This window comes from Oncorhynchus mykiss, unplaced genomic scaffold (genome assembly GCF_057628025.1).
Source record: "Oncorhynchus mykiss isolate SJ-2025 unplaced genomic scaffold, ASM5762802v1 scaffold101, whole genome shotgun sequence".
Lineage (NCBI taxonomy): Eukaryota > Metazoa > Chordata > Actinopteri > Salmoniformes > Salmonidae > Oncorhynchus > Oncorhynchus mykiss.
In genome coordinates this window covers 2,219,292-2,232,546 of record NW_028322100.1, presented here as the reverse complement: position 1 = coordinate 2,232,546, position 13,255 = coordinate 2,219,292, and the positions used below count along the sequence as shown (strand labels likewise).

General features: G+C 43.8%; 1 protein-coding gene across 2 annotated transcripts in view; it reads left to right on the top strand.

Moving 5' to 3' along the window:
* LOC149970062 (transcription elongation regulator 1-like protein) overlaps nucleotides 1–13,255 on the top strand; it is a 228,033-nt gene that overhangs the window by 194,296 nt on the left and 20,482 nt on the right. For both annotated transcript variants that reach the window (XM_090228818.1, XM_090228819.1), the window contains exon 7: nucleotides 9,000–9,088. In XM_090228818.1, the coding sequence (XP_090084944.1) occupies nucleotides 9,000–9,088 (89 nt within the window). The remainder of the gene's footprint in view (nucleotides 1–8,999; nucleotides 9,089–13,255) is intronic.

Sequence of the window (13,255 nt, the reverse complement as noted above, 5' to 3'; positions counted from 1 at the left end):
CCCCTGTATATAGCCTCCACATTGACTCTGTACCAGTACCCCCTGTATATAGCCTCCACATTGACTCTGTACCAGTACCCCCTGTATATAGCCTCCACATTGACTCTGTACCGGTACCCCCTGTATATAGCCTCCACATTGACTCTGTACCGGTACCCCCTGTATATAGCCTCCACATTGACTCTGTACAGGTACCCCCTGTATATAGCCTCCACATTGACTCTGTACCGGTACCCCCTGTATATAGCCTCCACATTGACTCTGTACCGGTACCCCCTGTATATAGCCTCCACATTGACTCTGTACCGGTACCCCCTGTATATAGCCTCCACATTGACTCAGTACCAGTACCCCCAGTATATAGCCTCCACATTGACTCTGTACCAGTACCCCCCCTGTATATAGCCTCCACATTGACTCTGTACCAGTACCCCCTGTATATAGCCTCCACATTGACTCTGTACCAGTACCCCCTGTATATAGCCTCCACATTGACTCTGTACCAGTACCCCCTGTATATAGCCTCCACATTGACTCTGTACCGGTACCCCCAGTATATAGCCTCCACATTGACTCTGTACCGGTACCCCCTGTATATAGCCTCCACATTGACTCTGTACAGGTACCCCCTGTATATAGCCTCCACATTGACTCTGTACCGGTACCCCCTATATATAGCCTCCACATTGACTCTGTACCGGTACCCCCTGTATATAGCCTCCACATTGACTCTGTACCGGTACCCCCTGTATATAGCCTCCACATTGACTCAGTACCAGTACCCCCAGTATATAGCCTCCACATTGACTCTGTACCAGTACCCCCCCTGTATATAGCCTCCACATTGACTCTGTACCAGTACCCCCTGTATATAGCCTCCACATTGACTCTGTACCAGTACCCCCTGTATATAGCCTCCACATTGACTCTGTACCGGTACCCCCTGTATATAGCCTCCACATTGACTCTGTACCGGTACCCCCTGTATATAGCCTCCACATTGACTCTGTACTGGTACCCCCTGTATATAGCCTCCACATTGACTCTGTACCGGTACCCCCTGTATATAGCCTCCACATTGACTCTGTACCAGTACCCCCTGTATATAGCCTCCACATTGACTCTGTACCGGTACCCCCTGTATATAGCCTCCACATTGACTCTGTACCGGTACCCCCTGTATAGAGCCTCCACATTGACTCTGTACCAGTACCCCCTGTATATAGCCTCCACATTGACTCTGTACTGGTACCCCCTGTATATAGCCTCCACATTGACTCTGTACCAGTACCCCCTGTATATATCCTCCACATTGACTCTGTACTGGTACCCCCTGTATATAGCCTCCACATTGACTCTGTACCAGTACCCCCTGTATATAGCCTCCACATTGACTCTGTACTGGTACCCCCTGTATATATCCTCCACACTGACTCTGTACCGGTACCCCCTGTATATAGCCTCCACATTGACTCTGTACCAGTACCCCTGTATATAGCCTCCACATTGACTCTGTACTGGTACCCCCTGTAGATAGCCTCCACATTGACTCTGTACCAGTACCCCCTGTATATAGCCTCCACATTGACTCTGTACCAGTACCCCCTGTATATAGCCTCCACATTGACTCTGTACCAGTACCCCTGTATATAGCCTCCACATTGACTCTGTACCAGTACCCCCTGTATATAGCCTCCACATTGACTCTGTACTGGTGCCCCCTGTATATAGCCTCCACATTGACTCTGTACTGGTACCCCCTGTATATAGCCTCCACATTGACTCTGTACCAGTACCCCCTGTATATAGCCTCCACATTGACTCTGTACCGGTACCCCCTGTATATAGCCTCCACATTGACTCTGTACCGGTACCCCCTGTATATAGCCTCCACATTGACTCTGTACCGGTACCCCCTGTATATAGCCTCCACATTGACTCTGTACCAGTACCCCCTGTATATAGCCTCCACATTGACTCTGTACCAGTACCCCCTGTATATAGCCTCCACATTGACTCTGTACCGGTACCCCCTGTATATAGCCTCCACATTGACTCTGTACCGGTACCCCCTGTATATAGCCTCCACATTGACTCTGTACCAGTACCCCCTGTATATAGCCTCCACATTGACTCTGTACCAGTACCCCCTGTATATAGCCTCCACATTGACTCTGTACCAGTACCCCCTGTATATAGCCTCCACATTGACTCTGTACCGGTACCCCCTGTATATAGCCTCCACATTGTTGGTTAGGGGCTCGTAAGTAAGCATTTCACTGTGAGGTCTGTTGTATTCAGCATTTCACTGTGAGGTCTGTTGTATTCAGCATTTCACTGTAAGGTCTGTTGTATTCAGCATTTCACTGTAAGGTCTGTTGTATTCAGCATTTCACTGTAAGGTCTACCTACACCTGTTGTATTCAGCATTTCACTGTAAGGTCTACTACACCTGTTGTATTCAGCATTTCACTGTAAGGTCTACTATACCTGTTGTATTCAGCATTTCACTGTGAGGTCTACCTACACCTGTTGTATTCAGCATTTCACTGTGAGGTCTACCTACACCTGTTGTATTCAGCATTTCACTGTAAGGTCTACTATACCTGTTGTATTCAGCATTTCACTGTGAGGTCTACCTACACCTGTTGTATTCAGCATTTCACTGTAAGGTCTACTACACCTGTTGTTTTCAGCATTTCACTGTAAGGTCTACCTACACCTGTTGTATTCAACATTTCACTGTAAGGTCTACTACACCTGTTGTATTCAGCATTTCACTGTGAGGTCTACTACACCTGTTGTATTCAGCATTTCACTGTAAGGTCTACTACACCTGTTGTATTCAGCATTTCACTGTAAGGTCTACTACACCTGTTGTATTCAGCATTTCACTGTAAGGTCTACCTACACCTGTTGTATTCAGCATTTCACTGTAAGGTCTACTACACCTGTTGTATTCAGCATTTCACTGTAAGGTCTACCTACACCTGTTGTATTCAGCATTTCACTGTAAGGTCTACCTACACCTGTTGTATTCGGCACATGTGACTCATAACATTTGATTTGATTCAGCCAACTTGACACAACTGAGGGAAGCATTGGAGTCAACATGGGCCAACATCCCTGTGGAACGCTTTAGACACCTTGTAGAGTCAACATGGGGCCAGCATCCCTGTGGAACGCTTTAGACACCTTGTAGAGTCAACATGGGGCCAGCATCCCTGTGGAACGCTTTAGACACCTTGTAGAGTCAACATGGGGCCAACATCCCTGTGGAACGCTTTAGACACCTTGTAGAGTCATCACGGGCCAACATCCCTGTGGAACGCTTTAGACACCTTGTAGAGTCAACATGGGGCCAGCATCCCTGTGGAACGCTTTAGACACCTTGTAGAGTCAACACGGGCCAACATCCCTGTGGAACGCTTTAGACACCTTGTAGAGTCATCACGGGCCAACATCCCTGTGGAACGCTTTAGACACCTTGTAGAGTCAACACGGGCCAACATCCCTGTGGAACGCTTTAGACACCTTGTAGAGTCATCACGGGCCAACATCCCTGTGGAACGCTTTAGACACCTTGTAGAGTCATCACGGGCCAACATCCCTGTGGAACGCTTTCCAGAGTCTTTTAGAGTCATCACGGGCCAACATCCCTGTGGAACGCTTTAGACACCTAGTAGAGTCATCACGGGCCAACATCCCTGTGGAACGCTTTAGACACCTAGTAGAGTCATCACGGGCCAACATCCCTGTGGAACGCTTTAGACACCTTGTAGAGTCATCACGGGCCAACATCCCTGTGGAACGCTTTAGACACCTTGTAGAGTCATCACGGGCCAACATCCCTGTGGAACGCTTTAGACACCTTGTAGAGTCATCACGGGTCGACATCCCTGTGGAACGCTTTAGACACCTTGTAGAGTCATCACGGGCCAACATCCCTGTGGAACGCTTTAGACACCTTGTAGAGTCATCACGGGCCAACATCCCTGTGGAACGCTTTAGACACCTTGTAGAGTCATCACGGGCCAGCATCCCTGTGGAACGCTTTAGACACCTTGTAGTCATCACGGGTCGACATCCCTGTGGAACGCTTTAGACACCTTGTAGAGTCATCACGGGCCAGCATCCCTGTGGAACGCTTTAGACACCTTGTAGAGTCATCACGGGCCGACATCCCTGTGGAACGCTTTAGACACCTTGTAGAGTCCAATGCGCCTATGAATTGAGGATGTTCTGAGGGCAAAAGGGGGTGCAACTCAGTATTAGGAAGGTGTTCCTAATATTTTGTCCACTCAATGTGTACCTCTATGCTCTTACCATAGACATCCTTATGTTGCATATCTCTATGCTCGTACTATTGATAACTCTATACTGCATATTAATTTGTTAGTCTCATTCCTTACTGTCTTTAGTGTTTAGTAAATATGGACAACTGGAACATGGGTAGTGGCTGAATCCAATTGGTTCACCTTTTAGCCCACCCATTGTGTTTTGTCCTTCATTATAGCTCTCCTCTGTGTGTGTGTGTGTGTGTGCGTGTGTGTGCGTGCGTGCGTGTGCGTGTGTGCGTGCGTGTGTGTGCGTGCGTGCGTGTGCGTGTGTGCGTGTGTGTGTGTGTGCGTGACTCCTAATTAGATTGCAGAGAACTAGTATTGATTTTGCTATTGTGCTCCATCAATATTCACACCGCCATCAGGCTGCAATAAATATCCCTGATTTGTTATGTCCCAGCTGGAATACATTCAATATCATATCTGTGGAAGATATTAACATCAGCTCAACATTACTGCTGTATCCCTGAAAGGAGAGAAGAGCTTTACCTGAAAGGAATGTGGAAGATATTAACATCAGGTCAACATTGTACTGTATCCCTGACAGGAATGTAGAAGATATCAACATTACCACTATATACCTGAAGAGGAGAGAAGAGCTTTACCTGACAGGAATGTAGAAGATACTAAAATGAGGTCAACATTGTACTGTATACCTGACAGGAATGTAGAAGATACTAACATCAGGTCAACATTGAACTGTATACCTGACAGGAATGTAGAAGATACTAACATCAGGTCAACATTGTACTGTATCCCTGACAGGAATGTAGAAGATACTAACATCAGGTCAACATTGTACTGTATACCTGACAGGAATGTAGAAGATACTAACACCAGGACAACATTGTACTGTATCCCTGACAGGAATGTAGAAGATACTAACACCAGGACAACATTGTACTGTATACCTGACAGGAATGTAGAAGATACTAACATCAGGTCAACATTGTACTGTATCCCTGACAGGAATGTAGAAGATACTAACACCAGGACAACATTGTACTGTTTACCTGACAGGAATGTAGAAGATACTAACACCAGGTCAACATTGTACTGTATCCCTGACAGGAATGTAGAAGATACTAACATCAGGTCAACATTGTACTGTATACCTGACAGGAATGTAGAAGATACTAACACCAGGTCAACATTGTACTGTATACCTGACAGGAATGTAGAAGATACTAACATCAGGTCAACATTGTACTGTATACCTGACAGGAATGTAGAAGATACTAACACCAGGTCAACATTGTACTGTATCCCTGACAGGAATGTAGAAGATACTAACATCAGGTCAACATTGTACTGTATACCTGACAGGAATGTAGAAGATACTAACATCAGGTCAACATTGTACTGTATCCCTGACAGGAATGTAGAAGATACTAACACCAGGACAACATTGTACTGTATACCTGACAGGAATGTAGAAGATACTAACATCAGGTCAACATTGTACTGTATCCCTGACAGGAATGTAGAAGATACTAACACCAGGTTAGTTGTACTGTATACCTGACAGGAATGTAGAAGATACTAACACCAGGACAACATTGTACTGTACCACAGAGGCAGTAAAGCTTTTGTTGGTATTAAAAAAATACAGCTACTGTTATTTCAGAGGCACTTGACTTGACCGTTTTCACAGGTGATCTTCTGCTATTTAATAGACATATACTCCTATAATTGGTTACTAACTTGGTTACCGAACTCAGCCTGGTTGTGCATTTTGTAATGAATCCCCAAAAGATGAACAAGTAATTTTGTATAATTGCAACATTTTCCACCTGGTAAAAAATTATACCATTATTCCAACAGAGAGAGAGTGAGAGAGTGTGTGAGTGTGTGTGTGTGTGTGTGTGTGTGTGTGTGTGTGTGTGTGTGTGTGTGTGTGTGTTAGCATGGAACCTGGAGGGTTTAAAATGAAAGCTTTGACAGAGATAGTAATGTTAAACATTTGACACAGACAGTAATGTTGAACATTTGACACAGACAGTAATGTTGAACATTTGACACAGACAGTAATGTAGAACATTTAACACAGACAGTAATGTAGACCATTTGACACAGACAGTAATGTTGAACATTTGACACAGACAGTAATGTTGAACATTTGACACAGACAGTAATGTTGAACATTTAACACAGACAGTAATGTAGAACATTTGACACAGACAGTAATGTAGAACATTTAACACAGACAGTAATGTTGAACATTTGACACAGACAGTAATGTTGAACATTTGACTCAGACAGTAATGTAGAACATTTGACTCAGACAGTAATGTAGAACATTTAACACAGATAGTAATGTTGAACATTTGACACAGACAGTAATGTTGAACATTTGACACAGACAGTAATGTTGAACATTTGACTCAGACAGTAATGTAGAACATTTGACTCAGACAGTAATGTAGAACATTTAACACAGATAGTAATGTTGAACATTTGACACAGACAGTAATGTAGAACATTTGACACAGACAGTAATGTAGAACATTTGACACAGACAGTAATGTTGAACATTTGACACAGACAGTAATGTAGAACATTTGACACAGACAGTAATGTAGAACATTTGACACAGACAGTAATGTTGAACATTTAACACAGACAGTAATGTAGAACATTTGACACAGACAGTAATGTAGAACATTTGACACAGACAGTAATGTTGAACATTTGACACAGACAGTAATGTAGAACATTTGACACAGACAGTAATGTAGAACATTTGACACAGACAGTAATGTAGAACATTTGACACAGACAGTAATGTAGAACATTTGACACAGACAGTAATGTTGAACATTTAACACAGACAGTAATGTAGAACATTTGACACAGACAGTAATGTTGAACATTTGACACAGACAGTAATGTAGAACATTTGACACAGACAGTAATGTAGAACATTTGACTCAGACAGTAATGTTAAACATTTGACACAGACAGTAATGTAGAACATTTGACACAGACAGTAATGTTGAACATTTGACACAGACAGTAATGTTGAACATTTGACAAAGACAGTAATGTTGAACATTTAACACAGACAGTAATGTTGTACATTTGACACAGACAGTAATGTTAAACATTTAACACAGACAGTAATGTTGAACATTTAACACAGACAGTAATGTAGAACATTTGACACAGACAGTAATGTTAAACATTTGACACAGACAGTAATGTAGAACATTTGACACAGACAGTAATGTTGAACATTTGACACAGACAGTAATGTAGAACATTTGACACAGACAGTAATGTTGAACATTTGACACAGACAGTAATGTTGAACATTTGACACAGACAGTAATGTTGAACATTTAACACAGACAGTAATGTTGAACATTTAACACAGACAGTAATGTTAAACATTTGACACAGACAGTAATGTTGAACATTTAACACAGACAGTAATGTTGAACATTTAACACAGACAGTAATGTTGAACATTTAACACAGACAGTAATGTTGAACATTTGACACAGACAGTAATGTTGAACATTTAACACAGACAGTAATGTAGAACATTTAACACAGACAGTAATGTTGAACATTTAACACAGACAGTAATGTAGAACATTTAACACAGACAGTAATGTTAAACATTTGACACAGACAGTAATGTTGAACATTTAACACAGACAGTAATGTAGAACATTTAACACAGACAGTAATGTTAAACATTTGACACAGACAGTAATGTTGAACATTTAACACAGACAGTAATGTTGAACATTTGACTCAGACAGTAATGTAGAACATTTAACACAGACAGTAATGTTAAACATTTGACACAGACAGTAATGTTGAACATTTAACACAGACAGTAATGTTAAACATTTGACTCAGACAGTAATGTAGAACATTTAACACAGACAGTAATGTAGAACATTTGACACAGACAGTAATGTAGAACATTTGACACAGACAGTAATGTAGAACATTTAACACAGACAGTAATGTTGAACATTTAACACAGACAGTAATGTAGAACATTTGAGTGTTCAATTGAATCTGAATAATCTTCGGCCGCTGTTCCCCTAACTGTTGTCTCCAATCATCATCATCATCACCATCATCATCATCATCATCACCCAGTACGTGTGTCCGTCTGTCTGCTTGGTCGTGTTGTGTTCTGCTCTCCTCCCAACCTCTAGCTGTAAAGACCTGCCTGGGAGGACAGGACAAGTCATCCACAGCTAGATTGATGTGATGTACCTCAGCTCCCCGGTGCATCAGCACATTGACTGGGCACCGAAACCCTCCTGTTTAAATTGGTGTTTCCCCCCACTGCTCCTCTTTAATTGCTTGTTACTTTTATCTCTTATTTCTTATCTGTATTTTTTGTTGTTTGTTTAAACTGTGCTGTCGGTTAGGGGCTCGTAAATCAGCATTTCACTGTAAGGTCTCCTCCACCTTGTTGTATTCGGCGCGTGTGATCAATAACATTTCATTTGATGTGATGTGGCTCCTGAACATATACTTTTGAGTTGATTACTCAGCTGCAAATTACATTGAGATAGATTTGCAATTTTATCATCATATTATTATACCAACAACAACAACAACAACAATAACAACAAAATCCAGTCCACAAGCTAACGTGCCGTCTCTCTCTCTCTCTCTTTACTCTTGCAGATAAGCGGTTGTCCAGGAGAAGAGCGTCATGCGCTGCGACGTTGGTGCTGCATACACTGCAGGAAACAACCCCGGAGAAACACACAGAGGTAGGTAGGTGGTCGTCTTAGACCTCAAACAGCACCCTATTCCCTATGTAGTGCACTACTTTTAACCAGAGCACTATGGGCCCAGGTCAAACGTAGTGCGCACTACGTATATAAGGAAAGAGGGGGGTTTTCATTTGGCACGTACAATGTTCATTGACTTACACTGAAGCTGTGGCATAACTACCTCTATCAGATCTAGGCCACATCCGACCACACAACAATGTTCATTGACTTACACTGAAGCTGTAGCATAACTACCTCTATCAGATCTAGGCCACATCCAACCACACAACAATGTTCATTAACTTACACTGAAGCTATGGCATAACTACCTCTATCAGATCTAGGCCACATCCGACCACACAACAATGTTCATTAACTTACACTGAAGCTGTAGCATAACTACCTCTATCAGATCTAGGCCACATCCAACCACACAACAATGTTCATTAACTTACACTGAAGCTATGGCATAACTACATCTATCAGATCTAGGCCACATCCAACCACACAACAATGTTCATTAACTTACACTGAAGCTGTGGCATAACTACATCTATCAGATCTAGGCCACATCCGACCACACAACAATGTTCATTAACTTACACTGAAGCTGTGGCATAACTACATCTATCAGATCTAGGCCACATCCGACCACACAACAATGTTCATTAACTTACACTGAAGCTGTGGCATAACTACATCTATCAGATCTAGGCCACATCCGACCACACCAGCTGTTATCAAGGTTTTAGTCCTGTGTGCCGTAGTGAGACATGACAAATGGATTTGATGGAACAGAGGAAGAGTTCTACTTTGATAATCGATGTCAGATGATGAGCAGTGGTATAAAGTACTTTAATAAAAATACTTGAAAGTACTAATTAAATAGTTTTGGGGGGTATCTGTACTTTACGATTTTTTTTTATTTTTACCATTATTTTTTTTATCTCACTATATTCCTGAAGAAAATCATGTTTACTCCAGACATTTCCCCTGACAACCAAAAGTACTCGTTACATTTTGAATCCTTAGCAGGACAAGAAAAATGGTCTAATTCATGCACTTATCAAGAGAACATCCCTGGTCATCTCTACTGCCTCTGATCTGGAGGACTCACTAAACAGAGAACATCCCTGGTCCTCCCTACTGTCTCGGATCTGGAGGACTCACTAAACAGAGAACATCCCTGGTCGTCCCTACTGCCTCTGATCTGGTGGACTCACTAAACAGAGAACATCCCTGGTCGTCCCTACTGCCTCTGACCTGGAGGACTCACTAAACAGAGAACATCCCTGGTCATCCCTACTGCCTCTGATCTGGAGGACTCACTAAACAGAGAACATCCCTGATCATCCCTACTGCCTCTGACCTGGAGGACTCACTAAACAGAGAACATCCCTGGTCATCCCTACTGCCTCTGATCTGGAGGACTCACTAAACAGAGAGCATCCCTGGTCATCCCTACTGCCTCTGACCTGGAGGACTCACTAAACAGAGAACATCCCTGGTCATCCCTACTGCCTCTGATCTGGAGGACTCACTAAACAGAGAACATCCCTGGTCGTCCCTACTGCCTCTGATCTGGAGGACTCACTAAACAGAGAACATCCCTGGTCATCCCTACTGCCTCTGATCTGGAGGACTCACTAAACAGAGAACATCCCTGGTCATCTCTACTGCCTCGGGTCTGTAGGACTCACTAAACAGAGAACATCCCTGGTCATCTCTACTGCCTCTGATCTGGAGGACTCACTAAACAGAGAACATCCCTGGTCATCCCTACTGCCTCTGATCTGGAGGACTCACTAAACAGAGAACATCCCTGGTCATCCCTACTGCCTCTTATCTGGAGGACTCACTAAACAGAGAACATCCCTGGTCATCCCTACTGCCTCTGATCTGGAGGACTCACTAAACAGAGAACATCCCTGGTCGTCCCTACTGCCTCTGATCTGGTGGACTCACTAAACACATGCTTCGTTTGTAAATTATGTCTGAGGGTTGGAGCCCCCTGGCTATCCGTAAATTAAACAAAACAAGAAAATGTTGCTGTCTGGTTTGCTTAATATAAGGAATTTGAAATGATTTATACTTTTACTTTTTCCTTACCATACTTAAGTATTTTTTAGCCTTCACATTTACTTTGAAGTACATTTAAAACCAAATACTTTTAGACTTTTATTCAAGTAATATTTTACCGGGTGACTTTCACTTTTACTTGAGTCATTTTCTATTTTAAGGTATCTATACTTTTACTCAAGCAGGACAATTGGGGTCCTTTTTTCCATCACTGATAATGAGAAGTCTCCCGTCACAGCTGAGTAGCCGATCTGCTCCTGGGTGCTGAGATAAGAGGTTGGTTCTTCCTGTTGGGAAGATTTTGGTTGATGCTGCTTTGTTCACTCTACCTACCAAACATAAAACGTCTTCCTGCTCGCCAAATTAGATGTTGGAAAGGGGCACCAGGACAGAGTCGGTAAGATTTAGGGTCCAAATACCACTGCTTCATCTTGGCTCTGATAGGAAGAGAGGTCAATTTAAGTCCTCTGCCGGTAATTGTTTGCAAAATCCTCCCAGCTGTATTAATTAGTAAAACTCCCCCAGAAGGAGAGGATGTGTAAATCATTAAAAGTCGAATGAATGCTGTGGGGGCGGTTCGTCTACAGTCTCGGCACACCAGCCTCTTTATTAGTCCCAAATGGCTCCCTGTTCCCTTTATAGTACACTACTTTTGACCTGGGCTCTGGTCAAAACTAGTGCACTACATAGGGGGAATAGGGTGCCATTTGGGACCAATGGTCTCCCCCTCTGTGAAGGGGTTCAGTAATCTAAGGGGTTGGTCATGCGTTGCCTTAGTAATTGAACGGCTCTGGCAGTATCTGGGACGGTGTTGTGGACATTACAAGGGTAAAGCATTTGTCACACTATAATCAACACTCCTTATTTCACTATTAACCCAGGATTTAAAAAAAAACAATAGAAGTGAAATTGTTTTAATGTTAATTTTCCTCCGTGAATAAACAAAACTGGATGTTTTTTTACCTTTATTTAACAAGACAGTTAGGAACAAATTCTTACTTTCAATGACGGCCTGGGAACAGTGGGTTAACTGCCTGTTCAGGGGCAGAACGACAGATCTGTACCTTGTCAGCTCGGGGATTTGAACTTACCTACCCTCTAACCACTAGGCTGCCTGCCGTCCCTACACTCTAACCACTAGGCTACCTGCCGTCCCTACACTCTAACCACTAGGCTACCTACCGTCCCTACACTCTAACCACTAGGCTACCCTGCTGCCCCTACACTCTAACCACTAGGCTACCCTGCCGCCCCTACACTCTAACCACTAGACTACCTGCCGTCCCTACACTCTAACCACTAGGCTACCCTGCCGTCCCTACACTCTAACCACTAGGCTACCCTGCCGTCCCTACACTCTAACCACTAGGCTACCCTGCCGTCCCTACACTCTAACCACTAGGCTACCTGCCGTCCCTACACTCTAAAAACTAGGCTACCTTGCCGTCCCTACACTCTAACCACTAGGCTACCCTGCCGTCCCTACACTCTAACCACTAGGCTACCTGCCGTCCCTACACTCTAACCACTAGGCTACCTGCCGTCCCTACACTCTAACCACTAGGCTACCTGCCATCCCTACACTCTAACCACTAGGCTACCTGCCGTCCCTACACTCTAAAAACTAGGCTACCTTGCCGTCCCTACACTTTAACCACTAGGCTACCCTGCCGTCCCTACACTCTAACCACTAGGCTACCTGCCGTCCCTACACTCTAACCACTAGGCTACCTGCCGTCCCTACACTCTAACCACTAGGCTACCCTGCCGTCCCTACACTCTAACCACTAGGCTACCTGCCGTCCCTACACTCTAACCGCTAGGCTACCTGCCGTCCCCACACTCTAACCGCTAGGCTACCTGCCGTCCCTACACTCTAACCACTAGGCTACCTGCCGTCCCTACACTCTAACCACTAGGCTACCTGCCGTCCCTACACTCTAACCACTAGGCTACCTGCCGTCCCTACACTCTAACCACTAGGCTACCCGCCGTCCCTACACTCTAACCACTAGGCTACCCTGCAGTCACTACACTCTAACCACTAGGCTACCTGCCGTCCCTACACTCTAACCACTAGGCTAC